Source organism: Malurus melanocephalus, unplaced genomic scaffold (genome assembly GCF_030028575.1).
Source record: "Malurus melanocephalus ecotype Western Australia unplaced genomic scaffold, MMel_1.1 scaffold_14, whole genome shotgun sequence".
NCBI lineage: Eukaryota > Metazoa > Chordata > Aves > Passeriformes > Maluridae > Malurus > Malurus melanocephalus.
In genome coordinates, this window is record NW_026623246.1 from 618,997 (window position 1) to 645,738 (window position 26,742).

The 26,742-nt window shown below is 36.9% G+C and overlaps 1 protein-coding gene across 1 annotated transcript in view; it reads right to left on the reverse strand.

Moving 5' to 3' along the window:
• MINDY3 (MINDY lysine 48 deubiquitinase 3) overlaps positions 1 to 24,996 on the reverse strand; it is a 49,496-nt gene extending 24,500 nt beyond the window's left edge. The window contains exons 1-10 of the mRNA XM_057383279.1: positions 24,822 to 24,996; positions 18,013 to 18,092; positions 15,858 to 15,915; positions 15,249 to 15,422; positions 11,626 to 11,677; positions 9,655 to 9,769; positions 9,142 to 9,215; positions 8,601 to 8,680; positions 3,929 to 3,999; positions 1,628 to 1,708 (exon numbers count right to left, since the gene is read on the reverse strand). Coding sequence (XP_057239262.1) covers positions 1,628 to 1,708; positions 3,929 to 3,999; positions 8,601 to 8,680; positions 9,142 to 9,215; positions 9,655 to 9,769; positions 11,626 to 11,677; positions 15,249 to 15,422; positions 15,858 to 15,915; positions 18,013 to 18,092; positions 24,822 to 24,918 — 882 coding nt within the window. The 5' untranslated portion in view covers positions 24,919 to 24,996. The remainder of the gene's footprint in view (positions 1 to 1,627; positions 1,709 to 3,928; positions 4,000 to 8,600; positions 8,681 to 9,141; positions 9,216 to 9,654; positions 9,770 to 11,625; positions 11,678 to 15,248; positions 15,423 to 15,857; positions 15,916 to 18,012; positions 18,093 to 24,821) is intronic.
• Positions 24,997 to 26,742: the final 1,746 nt, after the last annotated feature.

Consider the following 26,742-nt stretch of genomic DNA (forward strand, 5'->3'; position numbering starts at 1 on the left):
GTTTCWATCGATACAATAATGGTTTGTGAACACAATTTGTATTTCCACTGTAGCTGACATCTCTGCTGCACCTGAAATGCTCAACAACTGCTACTTTAGAAAGGGCAAGATTAGTCATGTGTAAGAGCTTTGACACACCTTTGGCTCCTGTGTTGCTTAATATTATCAACAACAACCAAAATAAAATCTAGGAAACTCTTTGCCAAAGACCAAGTCAATTCTTTATTCTGCTTTTTATTAATCACAAGCTAAAGTTTTCCACAGCCTAAGTGAAGTTCAGTGAAGAAAGGAGAACCAATTGGAAACACCAGCTATTGATACCTAGTTACTCTAAACACAGGAAACAGCYTTCGACATCTTAAAAGAAAGAGCATTAGAAGTGGACTTCTGCCTGGACATGGTCTCTGTAGACACTAAACATTAGCTGTAACAAAATTGTGATAGGAACACTAGACTGGCATTAACAGAGTGATTATATCTATTTGCATCAGACTACTATCTACATGACAGGGTACTGACTTTGATGGCATCATTCAGAAAAACTGTGGATAAAATTTCAAAACTGAAATAAAAAAGCTTTATTAGGAAAGACTGGGGAGAGGGTAAAGCAGAAAACAAACATCCAAAGGGGAATACAAATTTTTCTGCTCCATGGAGTAGGGAAGAATATTCATTAGGCATTAGGGATTCAAAATTTGCAAAAAAATATTCAATATGTAACATTGGCTAATTAATTTAAAGGATTTWAAAAAATTAAGTTTAAAGGTAAATAAATACTACTACACATAAACTTGCAATATATTGTGGGGGTTTGTTTTTTTAGTAAGAAAAATCTTAGCATTTGTGCTGTCTTTTTAAAGCTTAGGTAAAAATTTTACTTAAGGAAATTGAACAGCTTGAAAATCTACAGCCTCATCTTTGTCATATGTTCTAGTATTTATTTTCAAGATTTGTAACTGAAATTCTAAGTCGTTATTAAGACATTAGGTACAATGAAGTTAACTTCCAATAAGTACCAATAAACATACTGGTAGGTACCACTCAAACTTTCAATAAAATTTTTAATGAGAAACAAGTGTCCTATAAAAATAAAATCGACAGAAAACAGCTTACAATCTTTAACTAAAGAAACAGAAAATTCTGTCTCCTTGGAAAATCTGTTTTAAGATTTTAAACTGAAAGTCCTCCCAAAAGCATTTATGTTTCACAGAATACAGTAGGCACCTGACAGAATATATAAAGAATTATTGCAACAGTYCTGAGATCTATTTTTAATCTAGAACAACCAACTATAGGTTAAAAATTATGGAAGTACTGTCAGGGAGATGAAACTACTYTGTCTTGCACTATAGAAATTTAAGACAGTACTTAACCCAAGCCTGGTATTCCAAAGTATAAACTACCCCCAGCCCAATATTTTAAGCTAAAAATGAAAGACTTCACTGAAATTCGTAAGATATTGCTAAAGTACGTAAACAACTCTGCCTTCAAGGGAAGGCTTAATTAAATGTCTGGTGACTACGTTTTTACATTCAAGCCACAAAAAACTTCCATTGTAGCAAGAACCAAACTTTGAATTTATGTGGTGTTTATCTGCCTGAGGTTACCAAAACCACATCTAACATACCTTGGCAAAGAAGACTGTGAGATGCGTTTCACTGCCAAGTATCCAAATGGGAAATTTTGGAGATTTCAAATAGGAGCCAACCTAAAAAGATACAAYAAAATCAGAAACACAAAGCAAATCCAGAAAAGTCATCTAGTTAGTGACCAAATTAATGAAAATTCAGTTTGTTTTCAGAATAATTGGGACTCCACTGATATAAAATGTTCAATAAAATGACATAAGTGTCTAATTTGCACACAAGTACTCCTGAGCCTAACAATACCATAATCACATGCTAAATGAGGTAAAAATCCACTTTATTTATTAGCTGGTTTTGGACTAATTAATTCAGAATTGACATTTATGTAACAAATGAGAGACAGCCAGTTACAGTCAATACACCAACATTCTGCCAGCTACATTATCCTCTTTAACTCTGAGCTAAGCTAAAGGAATTCAATAGAGATTGAAAAGAAAACAAAGAACAACTAAAAAGCTTTGGGAATTAAAGAGTATTAATGCTGTTTCAAATGTTGTCCTTGTAAAACAGCCAGGACCTATGACCCCACAGGGGACCCRCACTGRTAAGTTCAGGGAGGACTGMCCCCCATGGGACAAATTCCCTTGCAGCYGGCAGTGAGGACCATGGTGAAACAGCTTTTTCCCTTGCAGCCCATGGGTTATGGACTATTCTAATGGTGGGCTAGAGAAGGAGCTCCTTTTTGTAGCCAGGCTGGGAACCAGCAGAGGAGTTGATTGCAATTTTAAACCAGGTAACCTGGCCCAAAARGTCCAAGCAGTGGAGCTTGCAATCRRTATCTTTAATTTGTTGTAAGCCATGATTTGAGTTGCATGTTACAGGAATTACTGTAACAGGAACCACTGAACCAGTGGAGGCGAAACCTTCAAAGAAGCAGCTGCARTGCAGCTGTGACCTGATCTGACTCCACACAGCAACCCCCTCCTATCCTGAGTGACCACCAGAAGAGATGGAGCCCAAAGACATGGACTGAATGAACTCAAAGGACGTTTTGTGGACATTGCAAGGACATTTAGCGGGGTGATCAGATTAAGGGAATGACACCTATATTTTATATCCAAGGGTGGCAAGGAGGTTTTAACAAATAGTATGGGACCAGAGCATGGCATAAATTGTATGGATTTAAGAAGTGATTTAAGGAATGGGGTAGAGTTCATTTTCTCCACAGTGGCAAGTATAGGGCTGTGCTTTAGATTTGTGCTRAACATTTTGTTGATGCTGAGCAGAGCTTACACAAAGCCTTTTCTGCTTTTCGTACTGCCACACTGGCAAGGGAGCTGAGGGTGCATGGGAGGTTAAGAGGAAACACAGCTGGGACAGGTGACTCAAAGTGACTAAAGGGACATTCCAGACCATATGGCATCATGCTCAGGATATAAAGTGGGAAGAAAGAAGGATGTTTGGATGGGATGTTTGGAGTGACAGTGTTTGTTTTCCCAAGTAACTGTTAGATATGATGGGGCTCTGCTCTCCTGGAGATGGCTGAATACCTGCCTGCCCATGGGAAGCAGTAATTAATTCCTTGTTTTGCTTTACTTGTGGGTGCAGCTTTTGTTTTCYCTATTAACTGCCTTTATCTCAACCCATGGACTTTCCAGCCTCAAACCTTCTAATTCTCTCTCTGAACCTGCTGCTGGGAAAGCAAGTGAGTAGGTATGTAGGACTTGGTTGCTGGCTGAAGTTAAACTGTGTCAGTAAAGCAAAAAAAATTCTCGAATAAAAACCTGAAATCAAGAAACTCTGCCACAACAGGAAGAAATAATATGGACTAAGGTGTGCATCAGCAACTTTCAAATATTCAGAGATAAATACATAGAATAKCTTTCAAATTTTGAATGTATTATATTTAGAATACCTTTGCTTAATAGTTCATTTTTACTTAYGTATATTTATTTTAAATGGAAGATAGTGATGGCATAAGAAGAGATCAATAAAACTGCAAAAGTCACAACAGCAAGCCACTTCGAGACTTCACAGTTTTACAACCATCTACATAACTTCCATTAAGATTTATTTCACTAAAAACGTAAGCTTCTAACTAGCAATTGGTGTAATAACTTCATGATTTAAATAGCATCAAAYAACATTTACTCAATAAGGTGCATTTAACAATTTTATCATATATGTCTTTAATATATTAGTCTCAGATTGAATTTGGACATKATTTGAAAGTTCTTTAGGATCTCCAATTGTACACAGTAAAGTTTTTCATCAATACCGCTAAAAAAGCCCACAACATCTTAGTGAAAGAAAACTTTTAAATTACATAGGAAACAGCTTACCTTACAATATCTCAGAGATTCCATCAATGTCAAAAAGCCTACTGTTGCCTGTTTGTGTATGCCAAGAAGTTCTATTCAAAACAAAACACAAAATTTATACGAGAAAAATCTGCAAGTCCTATTTTAAACCATTTTTTCTTACTTTCAAAACTGGTCAAGTAACAACAATTTTAAGTTATGCAGTTTTAGTAACAAGGGCAAATAATCAAGGTACAGTCAAAAAAGGTAAAGATTAATTCGTTTCTCTCTATCTAAAATAAGATCCAGACTCATGGTTTTACAAGCTTCCTGTTGAAAGCCTRTTTTCAAAAACTATTTGATTTAGGAGTAGATGAAGTACTTGCAACTTACACCATAATTATTCTTAGAAAAATCTAAGAAAAAAAACTATCTTGAAGAGGAGAAAATCCCATATATATGCATATAGAAATGTTTCCTCCTCTCTCCCTCTGTTCTTCTTAGAGAAGAAGATATTGGCCATATTTATCTTAATTATTTCACATTCTGAATAATAAAACACAATTTTGCAAATAATAGTTTTGTTAGCAGAAAAACAAATTAGATTTTCAATGCTGACTTCCACTTATGTATCACAGAACTTTCAAACACACACAGGAATAGCCAAAATATGTATGCAGTACTGACTGGAAGAGCCTTACTTGAGGTTCTCTAAYACAGATTGAGAAAGCACTTCAAAATTCAAGCTTCAAAAGTAATGACATGGATTTGGAAAAATCTCTGCGCTTTCATATAAATCATCTCAAGAGTTCCAAGTACTGTCTGCTTGAAACAGCTCTGCTAGATCCCCAAACATTGTCTAACAAGAGCAACACATCTGGAAATACACACCATAATCAATTTAAGATCACTATTTCCTTTTTTTTCAGTAAATGTTTACTTCCATATTTTAAAATTCCCTCTAAAGCACTAAGTCTTAATATAATTTTTAACATCATTCATTCATGTACAACAGCATAAAACAGACATCTTTACCCATGGGCTAAAGCCTCAGGACCACAGCAAGTAAAGAAACCATTCTAAATGTAAAAGATTTCTGAATTTGCAGAGCTCAACTCTGCATTTCATTGTAACTCACAGCACCAGAAATGCCATACTTCCTTCACCAACTTCAAGTTTCCCTCACTAAATTTTGCAACAGTGCACAACAGTTATTACAGTCATGGTTTGACTTGTCCCTCTACTGCTAAGCTGAAGTCCGCATACATCCAATTCTGAAAATAAAACCCAAAAAAACTTACAAACATGAGCTTGTTCACCATCTTTGTGTCTGAGTGTCAGTGATACATATTAAAAGGCTCTTAGCAGTGTAGAATTCTTTGATCAGAAAATGTGCTTTCATAGATTATCTTCAAACTTCCTTGGAATTAATATATTATAGGGTGCATAGATTATCCTTTGCAAAATGCCTTATCTCACTGATTTACAGGTGAGTTGCTGTAAATTGCCATACATTGAGACAATACATTCTTTCTTTGTGGTGAGGGAGAGCTCAATAGCCCAATTAAAAAAAACCTAAAAACTAGTGAAGAATCCTGCAAACTAGGGAATAGCTAATGGACATAAATAGCACATTTATATGTGCAATGATGGAAACCAGTGGCAGAAGTAAGCAACAGTACGTTGAAGATGTAATTTTACACATCACATATTTCTCAAAAACCATTAACAAAAATAAATGTAAATTTCAGTCTGTGAAACAATGGCTTCAGATGTAGCAGCCAACGCTTGGACACAGAATAACATCACATGTAAATACTATTTACTGTTCAGAAAATTATTCAAAATAATTCTCTGATTAAGTACTTTGTTTCCCTGACTGATAACTAGAGACAGCTGGGATTCTGGCTACAACAGTAGCCATGCAGTGTGAATATTATGAATAGTTARTAGTCAAGCTACATAAATTGTGTATCTGGAAGCTCCTAAGTTAACTTCAGCTTGTAGTCACTGGTCTAGCCATGCCTCCTTCAGAATTGGCCAGCAGAGAAGAGTGACACAAAAGCAAAAATCACTCTCAGATGATTTACAAAGAAACAGAAGAAGAGTAGCTGCACTAAATCAAAATTTTTCTGTGAATATACTCATCCAACAAAGAGAAAAGATGACTGAAACACATCTGATAACACCAAAGAGAAACTAATAAAATTAATATTTATGTCTTTTGTCACAAAGCTAATTTCTCTTGCTGCGTAAAGCACTTTTGCAAAGTACTCAAATTTCTGAACAMATTTCTGTTACCAACCGCATCGGCACAGCGCCACCCAGCGTCCACACCAATCCCAAAAATCCCTGGCACTATGTGAGGAAAAGCAATTCCAGCATTAGCTATATTCAAGGAAGTTGCTACAGAGCATGTAGGAACAACAGTCCTAAAAAAGCAGTATAAAAAAATATTACCTCYCCATATCTCCCCACTGTGGATAGTGTGGCAAGAGAAGTTAGAATACAAAGAAAGGTTTAAAGGAGAACAYAGATAAGCAAAGAGATTATCATTTCACTCCCATTTTTACTACAAGTGGCCCAGAACAATTCCAGTTAATTACTTCTACCCTATTTGGAAAACACACAACACAGTGAAAGTCAGTGCTATGAGTAAAATCTGCAAACACCTGGTAATTCCTGAAGTTTACAATTCCGTATGTTCTTTTGTCACTACTAAAATTTAAATGGCTTTTAAGTAATTTTAACAATTTACTTATTAATTAAAAGCTGCTTAYATAATCACGTGAATAGGAGGTAAAGTGACTTTAGACAGCTTCTCAACAAACTGYATTCAATCCTTGTTATTTTGACACCTGCAACCCTTCTACATGAAAAGCTCATAATCCTTGACAGGAAAGAAGCTGAAGGTTACAAACAGAATCTAAGAAATATAATCGAAGAAGAAAAGATGACAAAAAGGATTTTTAGATAAAAGAAATTTGACAATGCATCCAAAATTCAGTCTTGACTAAGAAGTCATGAACAGGCTCTTCTTTATCTTTTTGCTAGACTACACATATCACTTGCTAACAAATATGATTATAGACTTAAGACAGTGAATAGGCAAGTTTTGACAATAATTATCCAAGGTCTTCAAGAAAATGGAGGGCTCCCAATAGTAAAGTCCAATTACTTGACTGGTCACAAAAACTAACAGGACACAGAATAGCAGATCCTTAAGAGGTACTAAAGATCATTTTCCGTTCCTCCATTCCCCGCAAAAAGAGACTGACTCCGTGACCGCTCTGATTCTAAGTTCTTAGGGCACCTGACCGAGAATGTGGACTATTACTATGTCTAAAGCAAGCTCAGCATTCTCAGAAAAGAAAAAAAATTCCATCTTGAATAATTAAGATATGAGGCCTACCAGGAAGATAATCTGAAAGGCAAATTCAGCTTGAATGAACTCAGAATGAACTCAGTTTTCAAAACCAATATAATGAATTTCAGAACAGCAAATTATCTTAATGTAAAGGAGAGCTGCAAGACCAATTCAGATTGATTGATCGATCAAAAAAAAAAAAAAATTCAGACTGATGAATCATAATGAAAAAGCTAAAATTAAAAATACTGAAGAGAACATACATATAAAAACTGGAAGGCTAATGGAAACAAATTTCAGTTATAAAAATGGGGGATAAATGACAACATGTCAGAAAAGTTARATACAATATCCAAATGACATTCCCTAAGTCTGAAAGTATAGGCTGCATGGAATCATAACAAGTGCAAGTCTAAGATGTCTCAAAGGATATTACACTCCTAGTTCATTGTCAAACCAAAGCATTTTGGTTCACGTCTGGCATGGATCTGTCTTGAACCTCAATTCAAGTAAGTATGTTCAGTGCTGTCTTAGATGATGGAAAATAATTTTAAGAAACATTAAGAACCCGAGATGGACTTTGTAGCAGTGGAAGAGAAGATGTGAACATTTCCACAATTCAAACTGTTCCTGCTTTCATATCATCTCTATCTGTAACATAAAATGCAAAAAACATAAAACCCCCTTATCATCTTGGTGAACCTCCACCGAACTCACTCCATTATGTCAATGTCTYTCCTACACTGGGGAGYCCAAAACTGGACCCACTACTCCAGASRTCGTCCATYAAKTGCCAGATAGAGGAAAAGAACTACYATTTCTCTCCAGYTGCTGACTACCCTCCAGCACAGTCCATGATGCAGCTGCCCTTCTCTGCCAGAAGGACACACAGATGACTGAGAGCAGCTCACTGCCCACAGGGGCCTTGGGTCCATTCCTACAAAGCTGTCTCCCAGCCAGCCAGTGCTGCCCTGTGATGCTGCATGGGCTTCTTCCATCCTGGGCATAGGACTTCGGTGAATTTCAGGAGGTTACTGTCAGTCCATTTCTCTAGATTGATGTGGCTGTTCTGAATAGTGGCCCTGTCTTCAAATTTCCCAAACTGCAGGAACGGCACTTCCTTCAATCATCTAGGTCATCAGGTAAATCCTACATTCAACTTGTAGCTGACAATCCTCCTAACATCAGCGATTTTGTGCAAGGATGTTTTATTTCCATTTGAGGTCTACTTAAAGGGCAGTAAACAAAGAGACTATCAAAACAGAAATGGAACATATTCTGAATCTATAGGTCAGCATTGCAGAGTATGTAAAAACTATGAACAAGGATAAACTAGAATCAACTTACTCATTCCTGAACATTCTCTGTCTCCATCCCACACGTTAGAAACAGCATGTCCYGTCAACAGCAGATTAATCAAACTCTGGCTATATAACAGAAAGAAATTATGTAAGACATAAGAAATTAACAGGGACGTACAATTTATTTTGAAAAAGTTAATATCTGTAGCACATTAAAAGAATACAGTATTACTTACACAGCCAAACAGACATTTTGTAACTATTTTCCATTAACTAGCGTGTATTTGTAGTTCAGCAACACTAATTATCATCTCAACTCTTTCAAACACAAACTTGATATAGAAATGTAGCCCKGAGTTTGAGAATTATTCTTCTGAAAATTCAGCAAGAACAGAAGCATTTCCTCAGAACTTATGAGCTAAATGGAGTGAGCAGTGAAAAACTTTCAAGTGTTATTTTTACTTATTTTACTTATAACTGAATGTTTCTTCTAATGTCAGTAATTTCCTAAAAGACTGATCAGTTACATAAAACATAAAAAATCAGCCCATGTATCTAAGTGGTAGAAAACCTATTTTGCAGCTTACCTTCCATGACCATAAACAGGATCTATCAATGGCTCAGATGCATCTTCAATTTCATTTTTGATGTTTTCAATACCCTGCAGAAATATTACAAACGTTTTTGCCATCTTAAGGAATGAATTACAACATTTAYACAACAACAGAATGCAACAGTAAAACGATGGGAGGCTGATGTTTTTACATGAATTGGTAACTAAACAGGCTGCCTTCTCTTCAAAGGAAGGTATTTTCAAACATCTTGTAAGGAAGGATGTTTTCAAAATRTGTAAGCCTCCCAGATTAAAAAAGACAAACCAAAACAAAAAAAAAATCAAAGGTCTGAGCCTTTCAAATTTTTAGGCTGGAACTGTACTGTACTGCAACATAAATGAAGATACCATTTAATCCATTTATCTGGACTTGACTTCGATCACCTTTTATAGTTCACCTTTTACAGAAAAAGGGTTACATGATCAAACTTTTCTCTTAACAAAGAAATAAAAACCACCCACAAAATAAATCAAGCAACACACAAACCTTTGTCAGTATTACAGAATATAGAAAGAGCAATACTCCAAATCTATTTGTCCACGCTGAATGTTGATCCCAAACTGCATCCTTCAGTTCAGGGAAGCTTTTGAATGCTCGTTTGCTAAAGACAAAAAACAATAACAAAAACAGAAAAGCAGTATGTATTTAGATGAAGCATCAGAATAGTGTCACAAAGCACAACCAAGAACTACTAACACCTAACATGAAAATGTCAAAGTAGAACAGATCTGGTGTTAATATACAGAATGACACAGCAGCTCTTCTGGAGTTACTAAAACTGCCACAGAGTCATTAGTATTTACCCATCTGAAAATGATAAATAATGCCAGAGCAAAATGCAAAAATGAACAATTTTTATATGCAAACACTAACCATAAAGTTACATGCATGTATGAAAGAACTGAGTGGCTTGCACCACTACTGTATTCCATAAAACACTGTTAGTGAAATTGCAAATAGAGTGTATGCCACCAAAATAACATCTGGATTAGAGAGTGTTCTTAAAGATATTCGGCCCATAAACAATGGAGGAAAAAAGCTTCTACTTCACCRGATAAGACTATCTTCCAGGCTTTTGAAGAAATTATTAGATTTCCCATAAGAATTGGACTTTGTTAAACTCTAGCTCTGGAATAAACAAATTGCTCAAAACACTGAACAGTGGTACATTAACATCTGGGACACTATCTGGTTGCATAATATGGTGACTGCCTGGATGATAAGGTAACACCATATGATCATACATTTAAAAAGAAAAAAAACTGAAATAAAAACTGAGGAAAAGAAGAAATTAATCAATTTTCCAGTGAAACAATACACTTTCAATTTCTTGGGACAGTTAGAGCTAAACACTGCRTTTCAGGACACAAGCATTAGTTTTTTTGAGTCTCTGCTTATCTTACACAAACAGGTATATTATTTTCTTTCTGATTTCTTGCACACTTTTAGTAAGCTTTGTTTAAAAAAGTAAACAAATATCTACAAAAGTGTATCCATAGATGGGTTTATTCTGGCTAATRCTTAATTTTTAAACATCCTTTCTTCATCAGTAGAGTACAAATGCAACAAGGTATGCAAGGCAAAGCCAGTTCTGAAATYCATCTGATGTCTAAAGGCAAATGCCAGAGCATTCACTCCCAGTGAAAAAGAGAGAAAAAAATTAAGTGGGTACCACAAGTCCAGAGATTGAGGGGGTGAGGAGGGGAAAGGGTAGGGCAGGAAATTTTGATCAGAATAGGTTACAAATTTTTTTTATTCTCCTCTTTCTTATTTCTCTATAAGACAATGGGCTTAAAAAAACCCCTATAATTACTACTGATAAAACAAGCTGTGGTCATTTCAATTCTCATTAGCAACATTTTCCATCTCAGGTATTTTCTGGAATTCTGCTGCTCTTTTTTACCTCTTTGGGGTATTGATTTGTGTAATATTTAGCCAACTGTTCACTGTGAAAATAAAAGGCTGTTACCTTTAAATATAAACTCACTAGCACTGTGAGCTCTGTGTTTACACCCCCAACAAGAACAGTATTTAAAGTATGAAACAAAAAACAGTCGGGCATATGAAACATTTTAATAAATGTTTCTTATGATATCTCAAATCAGGAAAAATACTAGATGACATTGTATAAATATTGAGGATTAACATCTGCAACTTAAATATGAATCTTGATTAGCTGTGTTCATATACTTGAAATGCACAAACCATCTTGCCAATTTTACACATTACATTGCTTCAGTTYTATTTTAAAGCCTAATATTWATGTTCAAAATAATATTCCATTTTWAATGGTTAAAATRYAAGAAAAAACCMCCAAAACCCCCAAAACAAAACTTGAAATCCAAGTTTAACCTGATGGGTAACACACAAAAAGTTCCTTAGCATATCCTTTCAGCCCTGTGAATATTAGTGTAACTTCAAAATACTGTATTTTAAATGTTCCAACATATTACTTACTGAATTAATGCATGAAATCGCTCAAAGCCAAGCTCTTCGACAGCCAAGGCAGCTATACACAAGAGACACTTTTCAGCACTACACATGGCAAAAAAATGACACAAGATACACACAGCAAGCCAGTATACTTTCAAGCTCTAATTATAKTTTTAATCCTCCCTTGACATTTAAATGTAACTGATTAGTATAAACTAATTAACTGCAACATTAAGATTCCACCATACAAATTAGAAAGAACATTTCTATTTGGACTAATCAATCTATTAAAAGCACAAAGCCACTGGAGTGTGTAGTCATGGAAATATTTGTCAAATACTAAGCTGCTGATTTTGTGCAAAATGTGGCTGTCACAAAAGTCACCAAGCATATGCACATTATAGAATAATTTTGCAGGACAACAAGAAGTACAATTTCCTAGAACAGCAAGCATGATTATTTGGATAATTTCATCAGTGTAGGTAAGCTGTATTTTTTCTTCGAATATACAGTTCTGTTACTGAAATTTAGTTGGGTTTTTTCTCTTTAATGCTTATTTACAACAAACAAAAAAGTAGAATTATTCGACACACTGTTASACATTCTGTTTTTAAATAAGTTCTCATTGTTTTCTTTCAATAATGGAGAAACAGCCTTTCAAATTAGTGTTGCATCCAAGACATAAAAAAATACAGCATTAGTGTCTTCCCAAGTTCAACAYAGGCTTTATACCTTTCTTTTTTCTTTTCTGTATCTTTCTGCTAGTAGAACGATACACGAAACAGACAGATGTGCCTTCTGATATATGCAACTTTATGCTGAATATTTAAACCATGTCTGATCACCCAGATACTGAATTTGACTGAATAAAATTTGGTTAATATCTGAAGCCATTAGGGCTAATAGTACTGATCAATTCTTCCCACCAGAAAGGCTTTTTATGCCCATTCCGATATTATTTTGAAAGATGCACTTGATTTGCCCTATATGCAAATACAACTGTTTCTCAAGCAACAGAATACTTTCATTTTCTACTACACATACACAGCAGCAGCAGTTTTAAGAATTTTAGTTTTTGTCATTTGAATAACTRCAAGGAATCGCTTAAACTAGGTTACCAAGACCTAAAAGTTAAAGAATGTTAAAAGAATGTATTTTTAMGACATTTTTACAAAATATGAAACAATCTAAATTGCAGAAAATGCTGCAGAAACTAACCTTGCTTGAAGAGCACATGTTTTGGTAAGCAGAAAGTTAGAAGTACTAACTCATATAAAGCAATCTTTGAACTGGGAACTTGCACTGCTAAAGCCAATGCATGGCCAACAAGTCACTGGTATACACCACAAAAGCAGATGAAAAATGCTATTGCATTCAGTAAGTGTGCCTGAATCCACCTTTTGTTCACACAGCAGGATGATASGCAGTTTCATTCTGTTACTAAAGAACAGAGCTAAATGCTAAGAGAATTACTATTTGAAATAAAGGGAAAGAAGTAGAAATTCTAAAGAGAAGTAGAGCTATACATAACCCAAACAACGCTAAATAAAGACAGTGCTTAGTGGAATGAAAAAGAATGAACAGCAAGAGAACATGAGATGYATGAGAAATACAATTGTATAGAAACACTTTAAAATTATCTATCAAATTATCTATTATCTATTTAACTCTATCATGTTGTGTCTAATCATATTGCCTAGTTTTATTACAAATATATCCCCATATTCAATTCCCAAATAGCCTGCCATATGGAATTGGATCTGTAATGGTCCCCGCTCACCCAACTCATCTCTTAAATCCTATCAACTATGACAATGCTAGTTTCTATTTTTATTGAGTACAGCAGCCAATAAATAAATTTATTCMTTTGCACTAGCAGTTACACAGCTCTGCATTACTCATGGTATCTTTTTCTCAACATCTTTGTCCCACCCCTAACCAGGTTAAGAAGATAGTTTACAGTTAAATAGCAAGACAGAGGAAGCGGAAAAAGCCCAAACCTAACTAACATATCTTAAATGTGCATTGTATGTTGCATTATACACAGAAAGCAAAATACTGTACATATGAGAGGTGCATTCARTGTCTAGCAGGGAATGTACAATAGAAACAATGAAAGAGATTGCCCATGACACAAGCCCTCTGTACACAATAAATACATCCTCACCTTCCTTAAGGACATGCCATGTTATTAAGGACAAGTCAGGCAGAACTTGAAGACTTGTACAGAAACATGAAAAATGTAGTTATGTAATGGAATGGAYTAGTTCATAAGCATCAGTGTTGAGAGCAATTATTGAGTGTGTGTTTAAAAAGACTGTTGAACATTTTCTACAGTTACAAGTCCTTTGGAATAAGGCAATACATTAAAAAACAGGACAGTAAGATCCTGTAGATAACTAGGCTCTGCTTCTCTTTCTCTTCAAAGGAAACTTCATATCATTAGCAAGAGACAAGTGAAAAACGCATAGAAATCAGGAATTTCAGAGTTACAACTGCCTTATCTTGCAAAGGGAGTTGTTTTATTTTTTTTACAGAGAAGTAGCAGATACAACTTTCTGTATAGTATCTTTTCTCACTTAAAAAATGCTCACTTTGGAACTCTTATGTGCTGACCTTCTGTTTTTTCAATTAAATAACATTTTAATTATAATTGTTTGAGTCTTCTAAAGAACATGGAGCACTTGCTAGAAGCAGAAGAAAATGACTTGTAACAAAGAGCTCCAGCACTACAAATTGCTATAACAAGCTGCGCATATATAAATCCATTTGTACAATTTTTACTTTGTAGTTATGCCACAAACTGATGAATTTGCATCAAAGGATGCACCTCTATAAGCAACATGTTCTCATGTGAAGAGTTTTTCACTTCTTAAGGGACAMATTACAAACAAAAACTAAAAGAAAAAGAAGCTTTATCTTTTAGCACATTAGATCTCTCCCATTAAAAAATGAATAACTACAACTCTGTTCATATGCACACAGAAAAACTTGCCACGTCACTGGCTCTGCAGTAGTTAGATATGACTGGATACCTCATCTTAGTGCAACAGATGATGTTCCCTGGATCCTTGATGTCACTTAACTAATGAAGAAATCAAGAGATTTGCAAAAAGCAGGYAACTGAAAAATTGTAACCTACAAAAAAATTCAGATAATTTACTAGAAGGCAATTTAGACTGTTTGGTATCGCAGAACCAARAAAAATGGAAAAAGGCTACTTCTCCATAACAGGGGATCCAGAATATTTTAGAACAAATAAAGCATTGGAGAATTTCCTACAAAAATTTCTAAAGCAACAAGTGACATGTTAAAAGTAGTCTTCCAATGTTAAGAAGCATGTAGATGTTTCAAAATTACAGAGATATCAGGTCCCAATAAATTACAAAATAAAATTGAAGGTTATGGAAATCGCTGAAATTCTAAGACACATGTATGCTAGAACTCCAGTGACAGACAGCACATTCCTTTCAACAAAAAGGATCAATGTCTCTAATTACAACAGACAAAAATCTGCCTTTTKCTAACAGAATCAGATGAGGATTGCAAAATCCTCATCTGTAAATTAATTAAAAAGCAGTGGTCCCTCAGAAACTATGTAATACTTTACTAAGTAATGGGTAACTTATCGCAGAAATACATCTTACAAGGTTGTTCCTCTCGACGACTGGATTCTGCAGGACTTTCAGAAATACTAGCAGTTTCTTCAGTTGTTTTTCCTCTTATCCATGTTGCCAGACAGTATGACTCAGAATTATCAGAGCAAGCCATTTCCAAAATATCACATAATGTATGACAGAGAAGGTTCTTCTGCTCCTCTTCTGAAAGATCAGGAATTACGTGAGTTTAATTGCTGATAACCACTGTCACATATAAGCTACTAGTATCTTTTTTGTACATTAATGCTGTCAATATAATTATGACTTTCATCTCATTAATTACTGTTAATTGCTCTTTGACTATACTTGACCAAAGATTATAAACCTGTTTTTAGAAAAACATGGTTTTATAGGATTTCTAACTCATTCTCTTTCCTAYTAACAGATTCCAATTAAGTATTTATAAAACACGTAAGTATTACGGACAAGCTTAGACCTCACAAATACAAGTTCCAAAGCATGTAGTTTACATATGGTATGGAAGCAAACATAAACAAAAAGAAAGTGTAAAATATTTTAAATTCTTTGAACTAAGACATGCTTAACAAATAAATAAAATGGAGAAATAATGAGGGAGAAAAAAACAGGTCTCAGTACCTGGACAGTCTCTCCAAGTAGACTTTTCACTGGTAAAAAGCCTCTTCAAAAGGAATGCCTTTGTTATCAACAAATAAAATAATATTAAAATACAAGACAGCACCAACTTTATGTCACAAGCTCTACAGCAAAGCATTTTTGCATGTTGTTAGAAGAGTTTCAAGCTGCTCATAATTCAGTACAACACTCTGAGCCTGCCCTGTTTACTGACTTTTCTCCATTGAACCAGCTACAAAGGTGGCACTCATAACTACATTCAACACTGAATTTGAAACTCAAGTACACTGCAAATACACATAGCACATATAGATACATACATCCCCAGACTCACAGGACTGAAGGAATGGAGGCACAAATATTTTTCAGTATAACTGATCAGTAGTAAAAGACATCTCTAGTCACTAAGACAAGCCCACCTCTTTTAACCATTGTAAATCATAACCTATAGATTAGGTTAAAGAAATCCTATCCATCTCCATAGTCCTGCTTTATCACCAACACTAATGCTGCAATTAACAAAAAAATGCCCTAAGTTACAGAGAAGGAACAATGAAGCAGAGTCTTGGGTTTTCTAATTATTCTATTAGATGCCATTTCAGGTATTCACAGCACCTTAAAAACAGCTCGTTCAACTTTCACTGCTTCCCTGACATGCTYACCCTGTTCTCCCATTACAGATTTTCTGCACACTCTTCTAGTAATTCACAGCAGCAGCAGGCACTGCAAGATTGTTCCTTCCCTAGATGGAACTCAATTCACTTCTAAATATGCTTTCATTACTTAATTTCAAGGAAGTTTAACTACATATCATCTGAAAAAAACATTTGTCTACATTTGTTGAAGACTTGGCAGTGCCTTTAAAGAGCTGGCTGGTCCTAYTCTTTACTCTCTCTAATACCCCGATAAAAAACTTGTAATTCTAACGTCAAAGASCAGACATTCTGCATCTGGTTTTAAGACCAGAGAACTAGAGAGAGCCATGCTATGGAGCRCAATTCATAATAAAATAGTTTTTTATTGACTGCTTGCCACTTAAACAAATGGTGCTTCTTCTGTGGTACAGGTCTTTTGGTGGGATCAGCATTTACAATGGCAGAGGTTTTATGACACTATACACACAGGAAAAGCAAACAATACCGCAGTATCAGTTGTCTGACCCAGTCAYCTTCCAGTTCATGGACACATTCACTCTGCTACACAATTTAAGTATGTCCCCTTATCAGTGGACAAGGCCTCCAATCAGACTAAGACATACCTGCAGAATTTGATCTGTGTTTAAGAGGAGTCAAGAGCAGGTTACCAGAAAAAGTAATCTGGTCCATGACTCAAAGCCTGCCTGTCTCTACAAGGTGCTCCTTTTAGAATGAAGAGCAGTCACACTTAAAACAAACTGCTCCAGTACCACACATCCAGCTTATAGGTTCTAAATCCACCCAGCAGTCAGAACTGCCCTGAAACAGCAGAGAGCATGCACAGCCTGCAACATACAAGAATGTAAGAAAACAAAAAAGTCTCAACCACAGCTGGTTGAGCATATCTCAAGCACAAGTGAAATCCTAAGCACAAGTGAAATCCTAAGCATGTTACCAAGAATAAAATATATTCACCTAGCATATTTCAAATATTTTGATTAGGACTTGAAAAGTATAATTTTTCCCCTTTTAGTACATAGCAAACTTTGCTAGTTTTGAAAATCAACTACTTCAAATATTTTTAATGCAGAGTTACTCAATACTCTGTATTGGTATTAGTATCAATACTTCAAATATTTATCATACACAAAAAAGGAGACATTGTGACACAGATACTGCCATTAAAGACAGGGAATTCAACAGATGTGAAAGGATTATGATTAAATTTTTATCTCATCTTTTCCTCATCCCCTTTATAACGCAKTCCTGATTTTGAAATTACTTCTGCTTGGATAAGCCTGCTGCATTTCCTCAAACAAATGCGTGCCTGAAAATTTTAGTTCTAAATCAGCCCATGCCCATCTCTGCCTTTTACAGAGATTTGCCTCCTCCACACTCTAATGAAATCAAAATACAACTGATCTGCTTTTTTTTTTTTTCATATTTGTTTTAGCTCCAAATATATAAAGAACAAATTTTGGGCTCACTAATTTTAAACCGTTCCTGTAATGAAGGTGTCTTACCTGCACAGGTGCTATCACTGCACAAGGGCCACCTTCAAATTGTTCTAATGCAGTTGATTCAGAGTCGCTAAAAACAAATCCTGTCAAATGAAAGAGGATTTTATTTAGGGATATATGGCAACAAGCACATGTTTATGTACACTCCTTCCCTAACAGAAATTACACCTCATTTAATCACTTTCAAAAATCATGCTTTTGTTTCCTTGATAATGCAACTGCATATGGTTAAACTATCTGAAGAAATAAAGTTATGAGTACAGATGAAAGAAAAGAAATTTATTTATTTATATCTGCAATTAAATCATGACCACAAAGGTCCAACAGCTAGGATTTTAAACAAAATAATTTCTATTTAAACCATGTMTTTTATTTTATGATACCTTATTTCTTATCAATAAATTAAAAACTGTGTTATTATTTGTCTCACATATGTAAAAAATTTACATCTTTGAACCTTCACGAACATGCATAATACACTTCTATTTCTGATGAAGGGTACAGTATGCCCCCTACTGARCTCATTTTTGACCTATCAGTGCATCACATTAAGACTGAAATATGCTGAATAGCTTAAATATTCACTTGTAACTACTGAATCAAGCCTCTTAATGGTGTTCTTTCACAGAAGATACACTACATTTACTGAGATGCAACATCAACTCAGTCTTTAATGCACTTGTATTACAGAATTATTATGTAGCCACATAATAAAGCAAATACTGGAGCAATTACCACAAACTTATTTCATTACAACYTTGTCCTTAAACTTGTCTTTAAGATAAGGTGATTCACAGCTTTCATTTCTCATGGATAAATGCACATGCAATTACCTTGATGAAGCTGACACATGGCAACTTACAGTGAGTGGTGTTTTGCGTTATCYTTTTAAGTAATGATAAGATTGTGCTGAAGTCATTCTAGTTCACTGTAATTTAGAAACCATGCAACTGTRGTCAGCAACTAACCAGCAAACACAAGCAAGTGGGAGCAGGCAGAAAGGGGATACACATGCATCTTGTCACAGACTGACAGCATCAGTCTCAGCAGAAAGAATGTTCAAGCCTACCTTCTCACAATTTCTCATTTTCCCAATTCTGTAAGATTACATACTGCCAAATCAAAAGCAACTCTAAGCCCTGGATGTGAATCTGAACTGAGGAAATGCATCCCCCCACACTACAGCATGGCAAATACATCATCCCAAGCAGCAAGATAGGACTACTGCACATYTTGTAGGCCCTRTTTAATCACAGAATGGTAGTTGTTCCACAACAACATGAATTTTTTGTTTGAAAAAGGATCAGTGTAGCCATGGGGTTTCCCCTGTATCTGACAGAAGGCTCCATGTTTACTTTTAACCCCATCTGCAAATGTGCATTACAAACATGTATTTTATATCCAAAATCTAGGTGCCTATGTCAAGACTATTTACTTAGATCTGCCATCACCTGATATATAGCAATGAAGCTCCATCAGTTCATATTTTAACCAAAGTTTGCAGTAATGTCATTTCATTTCCCTGTTAACATTCCCCACCAAAAATATCATCAGCCCTTTAAACTTTCTGAATTGGTTTGTGCAGGCTTAGAATATTAATAGGTAAGTCCTCCTCTGCTTTGAAGTGTTACTGCATGCCATCTAAGCACACTGCAACAAGGGAGCTTTTTTAGTTGTTTTAATGATTTGGTCACTGCAGAAAAACAACATACTTTGGGGTGTGGTACCACTAAATCACACTTTAGAAATCTTGAATTTGCTTCACATTCTTCAGGTTTCTTACAGAAGGCATGAACTGTCTCAGTTTAACCCTGTCCTGTTTTTCAAAATTGCTTCCTAAAAACAAAGAACATTGAGTGATCCACCAGAATAAATACCAATTTGAGACAGACAATGCAAAGCTGATATTACATAGAATTTGACGCAATACAACCACAGGCAAAACACATATGGAATACCTGAGGAAGCACTTCTTATTACCTAAATGTTGCTTAATACTTAATAAATATTAAGGTTCTAAAAGTTAAGCAAAAAATGGGCTTCAGGCAGCATGGTCTTGCTCTCTTTTTCAAAAGCTCTACAGAATTGGAAGTCAGCTCACATAAAATTTCAGAAATCAGCATTCTGAACTGCWGCTGGGTTCAAGTCCACCTCAGCCTGCAACCACACCAATTTACCTTTTCTACCCTCCACAACATTTCTCTGTTAACACTCATCAACTCCACCCAACCTCCACCAACTCTCTCTCATGATCCGTAAGAATGGCCTGGCCATCCTTTAAGCTACCAGCTAAGACGAGCATCTGTGATCCAGAGTAACTTATACTTATTCTCACTCTTAGCCATTCATAGCTATCATACAGCTCTTTTCACTCAGACAAAATTTCAAGAAGAAAAAAAGATATAATGCAGCCAAAATAATATTTTTTAAAATTAGTCTGTCTGCCTTCTATCCATGAGTATAATTAGCATAATTTCCCTGCAAGAAACACAATATAGTATCATTACCATACATCTTCCATGTCATYTATAACCCTATTAAATGCTCCATTGACCCCATTTTTTCAACATCACTATAGCTCTCCTGCTTTAACCTTCTGGGGCAGTGTGGCCAGGGGAATGAGTGGATCTAGATTCCTATTGGTAGTCAATGCATTGCCCAATATTTTGAGTAATGAGGTTCAGAAATCTGTATTTTCTTYGTCCACTATAATCACACAACACAAAGTTTTATTCCCCAATTTAGCATTTATCCAAGGTCCATGTTTCTTTCTCACATCTAATTCTTACCTCTTCTACATACAGTTGGCCTACATTAGTGCATGACTTCAGTTACCCCCTCTTGTCCTTCATCTAATATGCCACATCATGGTCCAAAGCACTAGAAAATCAATTAATTCTTCTATTATGACTACTCCACCACTTTCCTGCATCTTTTTATTACTGGCCTATTTATAAAAAATATTATTTTTCCACCCAAGACACCTTAGACATAATTGTCATTTCACAAAGGATGCTGTGTCTCTTCCGTATTTTCATTCTGCACAAGAACCAATTCYAACTGAATGAGACAAGGGAATTAGCAAAGAGCATGCAACTGTAACTAGATTAGAAAAACCCTTGCTGATCCAATCTAGCTACAAAGATGTTGCACTATTCACTTTTTGTCCTAGAGTCATAGAATATGCTGAGTTGGAAAGGACCCACAAGGATCATCAAGTTCAACTGCTGYACCYGCACAGGACACMCCAAGAATAATACCATGYGCCTGAGGGTGCTGTCCAAACTCTCCCTGAACTCTGTCAGGCTTGGTGCTGTGACCACTTTCCCAGGGAGCCTRTTCAAGGGGTCTATCACCCTCTGGTTTTTCAAGGCTTTTCCTGAYACCCAACCTAAACCTCCCCTGACCCAGCTTCATGTTGTTTTCTCAAATCCTGTCATTGCTTACAAGAGTGAAGAGATGAGTACCTGCTCCTCCACTTCACTTTGAGAAGATGYTGAAAGGCCACAATGAGGTCTCCCGTCAGTCTCCCCTTCTCCCACATGAACAAACCAAGTCACCTCATCCACCTCTCACCATGGCAGTACATTYCTTTTTCTCTTTTGGAATACAAGAACTGCCTGACAGAAACACTAGAATAATGGACTGTTACCCATGCATACGGTTTRCAACACATCTTAATGATTCATCCTTTCTCTAGCTGGGAATAGAATGATACACATTTTGCTTGTGGCTTTGGGTTCTCCAAGTGTATTGTTACAGTAAAATAAAATTCCTAAAATTTTCTGTGGGGGAAAAAACCCCCAACAAACAAAACAACATTTTCCCACCCACAAAAARGAAGGAGCACTTACTACAACAATACCACAACAAACTCCACTGAATGGGTTGTGGATAAAGAGACCAGAAAACCTGTAAGGGGATGAGTAATGTATACAAACTACCTGGCAGGCTACCACTAAACTGGGCAACTGGAAGCTGGAAGAGAATCCAGATTAAACTGACCTTTTTATATTTTTTGTTGTCCATATACACATAAAATGTACTTCCCACTACGATTTTGCAGTTAAATGCTTGTTTTAGAAGACCATTCCATGCCTTTCTTTCCAAAGACCAGGGAGAACACAGCTTATGCAATTCTGAAGGGATGCTGTGCACAAATATGCCAGACATTTATATTGGATAGACAAGATGCCTCATGCCTTGGAGATGATTTGAAGAGCAGTTTTATGCATGAAATTTGTCCCTTGGATCAATGGAGAAAACTACTTCTAACATAGGTATGTTCCTTTAGTGTTCAGTCAKCCTCTCAGCTCCTTCCCAAGTCGCCATATGGATGCCAGGAAACACTGAAGAGCAGACTGAAGCTTCCACCACATTCCTGTAGTTTTACTACACTCCTGCTTTGAGGATCCTGGCAAATGGAATTCACAAGGTTCAAACTGCAAATTCTGCTGCAATCATAAAAAAAATTCTGGAAAGAATTCCACACTAAAACCCTCAAAACAACTTGCAACCACACCTTCGCTAAGTCAGGAATAAAACCAATATATTTAAAGTTCCCAATGCAGCAAACTGAGGGAATTTCTGCACTAACTTCCAACAACACATCCACATGAGCAGGGTCAGKTCTCTTAACTGCTTGCAGATCAGCCTGTCTTCAAATGAGTATAATGGTCAACAAGTTTGGTGMATGGCAGGATTCCAGGAATGCTGCTGTCTTTTCTGAGAAACTGACCAGTATGAGTTTTACATTCCTCAACACCCTCTGTACTGCCTACTTTTCTTTCCAAATGAAAATCATAGTTTTCAAATTCCAAAGGGTTTGAGAAAGGATCAGACAATGTTCAGCAAGTATCTGAAATAAATGCCTGTGGTAGTCTTGCAACCAAAAGAAATAAAAACAAACAAAAAAAATCCAACACGGAACTAGTTGTTTGATGCTTTCTGCACATTTTATGTGGAACAGGGTCTAGCTTTTAAAATKTCAAGTCTTTGGAAATAATAAAGCTTGATATATTTGTTTGGKTTTTTTTGTCTTTTAAATCTTGATGAGTCAGTGTTGACAGGCCTCCTTTGCAGCAAGCAAATGCTGCAGAACTTTTTCAACAAAACAGAAACTGAAAGCTGGGTGAAAGTATTGTGCACTTACAAAACGAAGTGATGGAAACTGAATTTTTTGATTCTCAGCACAAGACCTCCAAACAGACTAACTTAATGTCATGGGSTCTCACTACACAAAATGGATTATAYTGAGGAYATACAGAGGGGAACAGATACACTACACATTGTATTCACAGRACTCTCCCCAAAGACAGAATGGAAAAAGCAGCTCCACTGCAAAAGCCGCCAAGAATTCCAGAGACCTTTTCCATTAATCCTTCACTTGATMACATGTACAGCACATTATAACACATATTTGTTATATATATAACACACAATTTTGAAACTGCTAAAATTTCTCATGCAAATTATGTTTAGGATTTCAATTGTGGTAATCCAGTATTAACTGTAAAAGAAATAATTAAACTTTTTAACACCAATTATTCTTTTCAGACTCTGCACACATCTTGTTCTGAAACAGCACCACTACCAGAACGTAGAGATACTTCAGAAAGTAAATATATTTCAATAATTAATTTTGCTAGGAAAAGCAATGGCTTTACTGTGCCTCTAAGATTCTAGRCCTTAGAAAGAATTTGGCTTTTTTCCCTAAATATTTATCACTGAAGTATGTGAACAGAGATAAACCTAGGGAAATGGTAATGCACTGTGTCCAGTAATGGCATGTAGCTATGCAGCTCCCACACCTACTGAAACTACATAGATGACAACACCCCTGTTAAAATAAAAAATAAAAAAAAACAGGCAAGGAACAGACAATACTAAGAAACTTCTGTTACATGCAACTTTACCCTGAGACCTGGATGAATTTTTAAAAAATCTATAAATAAATCTATAAATTCCACTRTTACTTATGGATTTTCTACAGGAATTAGTAGTTTTATCATGAACATCACAACCATTATTAGAATTGTTCAAARCCCACAGTAAGTTATAGAGAAAGCTATTATTCCCTTCCTTTAGCCAGGATAGGTATGCAGACTGATTCCTTGCATATAAATTTTATAGGTAAGCCTTTCGATTTCAATTTTAAGGACCACCACCAAGACTCCATCTAGAAAAAACCATGCATAGCATGTACAACTTAAATATAGAAATAACACCTTAGAAATGCCGCAGGTTCCAGCGTTATTGCTGCTCTATCTCTTGACATATCCTAATACTTGCATGCACCTGCTTCCATGGCCAAATAACCAGTTTAAAAAACAAATCTGTGGGTCTAGTCCCAAGCCTGTCCCCACTTTTGCCAAGTCTATTTATGACTCACATATTCTTCACAAAAAAACCCAAAACCAAAACACAACTTATGTTCGTTTTCACAACGCTACGTAAAATCACGACATGAGAAGCTGTTGGAATATTTAAGAAATTCACATCCTTTTTTTACACAATATTAAGTTCCTGTGGAGATCTGCGGCAAAGAAAACAAAATAATTATTTAGTAAGGGAAGCTGCCGCATCATTTTCCCGCGTGGGCCAGAGCCGACATGCCGCTGACCCAGGAACAGGAGCGGTGTCCAGGGCACGGCGCCCCTGAGGCACACGGACCCACAGCGGAGGGGGCAGTGGGGGAGCCGGGCCCTGTCCAGGCGGGCGGGCCGGAGCAGCGGGCGGGCAGCGAGGCGGGAAGGGAAGGGAAGGGAARGGCCGGGAGGGGCGCGGAGCCGAGGTACGGCGCACGCAGGTACCTTGCGCCCAGCGGCAGAAGATGGTGTCGGCCAGCCCGCGGGGCCCGGCCTTCTTGCCCCACACCAGGTGGACGAGCTCCTGGCCCGCCTCGGACATGACGGGGCGGCGGCGGCCCCGGGGCCGGGCGGGCGCGGCAGCTCCGGCGGCTCCGGCGGCCCCTGCGCAGGGGAGGAGGGGCGGGGCCGCGCGGGAGGGGCGGGGCCGGGCCGCGCGGGGCGGCTCTTCCGCTTCCCCAGCAGGCCCTGGTGCTTCCGCGGGCCCGGCGCTGTGGGGGCGTCGGGTTTTGTGGCATATCGGGAATGGAGGTGTTCTCTTAGGGAAAAGCCTTTCGACCTGAAAGGTCCCCAGATCAAACTGTTGTGTATTCCCACTTGGAATTCTTCCTGCGGTGTGCAGCCGAAATGGAGCTGCTGTGTGGGCCCACCCACYTCACAGAAATAGTCACAGAACCGSTGGGGTTGGAAGGGACCGCTGSAGRTTGAATTTCAGAATCATAGAATCATCGAGGTTGGAAGAGACCTTCAAGAGCATCAAGTCCTAACATCACCCAGCACTGTCCACATACACTTAAACTGCATCATGCAGGACCAGATCCAGATTCTTCTTCAAACACTTGCAGGCATGGTGACTCCAGCACCTCCCTCCCTGGCAACCTATTCCAATGCCTGACTACCCTAAAGGTGAAAGAGATTTTTCTRATAATCTAATCTGGATCTTCCCTGTGATAATCTCCAGATCATGTTGTCCAAGCCCCTACTAAGGCTGGGTCAGCTGGAGCATATGACACAGGAGTGTGTCCAGGTGGCTTTTGAATGTCTCCACAAGRTGACCATGATCTCCCTGGGCAGCCTGTGCCAGTGCTCTGTCAATCTCAATGTAAAGAAGTTCTACTTCATGTTGAGGCCGTACTTCTTGTGTTTTGGTTTATGGCCATTGCTCCTCATCCTGTTGCTGGGCACCACTGACAAGAACCTGGCACCTTCCTCTTGGCACCCCGTTTGAGACATGTATATGCATTAATGAAATTCCTTCTCAGTCTTCTCTAGACTGAAGAGGCTCAGTTCCAGCAGTCCTTCATAAGAGAAATGCTGCAGTCCATTATTCAATTTTGTGGCCCGCCRCTGGACCCTCTCCAATTGTTCTCTGTCTTTCATCATACACTWAGTATTTTTATGAAGATTGAGCACATATTGAGACTGTTACATGTGCAATAATTCTGATTTAAATATAAAAATAGCCACTATTAAGCGTGTTTCTAAGCTTTCTGGCATGTCATACCACAAATTGATCAGAAGATGGGGTGGTTGTACTTCTGATTTTTAAACGTTTTCAAGTAAATGCACAGTTAACCATTTTCTGAATCATTACTGACAAGTCATGAATTTCCATCAATATCAATTAACAGAATGGATCCTGGATTTGAATAAATAATGCAATTATAATGGACTTGACACTTTGATTTTTAGCATAACGAAAACTTCAAATAATGGGAAGGAATTTAATTAGAATTAAAGGCATCATTACAACAAAATCAAGTTCTGYACATACTATAACAAAGGCCATTGTGTTGCTAGTTTTTGTGTCTTTTGAATCAATAGTGAACAGAAAAGTAAATTTTGTTGTAGTACTTTGAGTTTAATACAAGGTATACCTAACTTGAAATTGTAAACATCCATGAGCAGGTGGAAAATAGCGAAGCACATTTATTTTAAAGTGTGTTGTTGTATATAGATTTTAAGTATTTCAGAGAAGCAGTTATCACAATGGTGCAATGGCACAAGTCTAAGCTCAACAAATTTCAGACTATATCCATTGATAAGAARGCTTTACAAAGTAGAGAAAAGAAGTGCAAGTTTTACCCTGTCTCTTCAAGTTCCTGGGCTTTTTGTGAGGAAGAAAACTTGTATTGTCATGGATGCT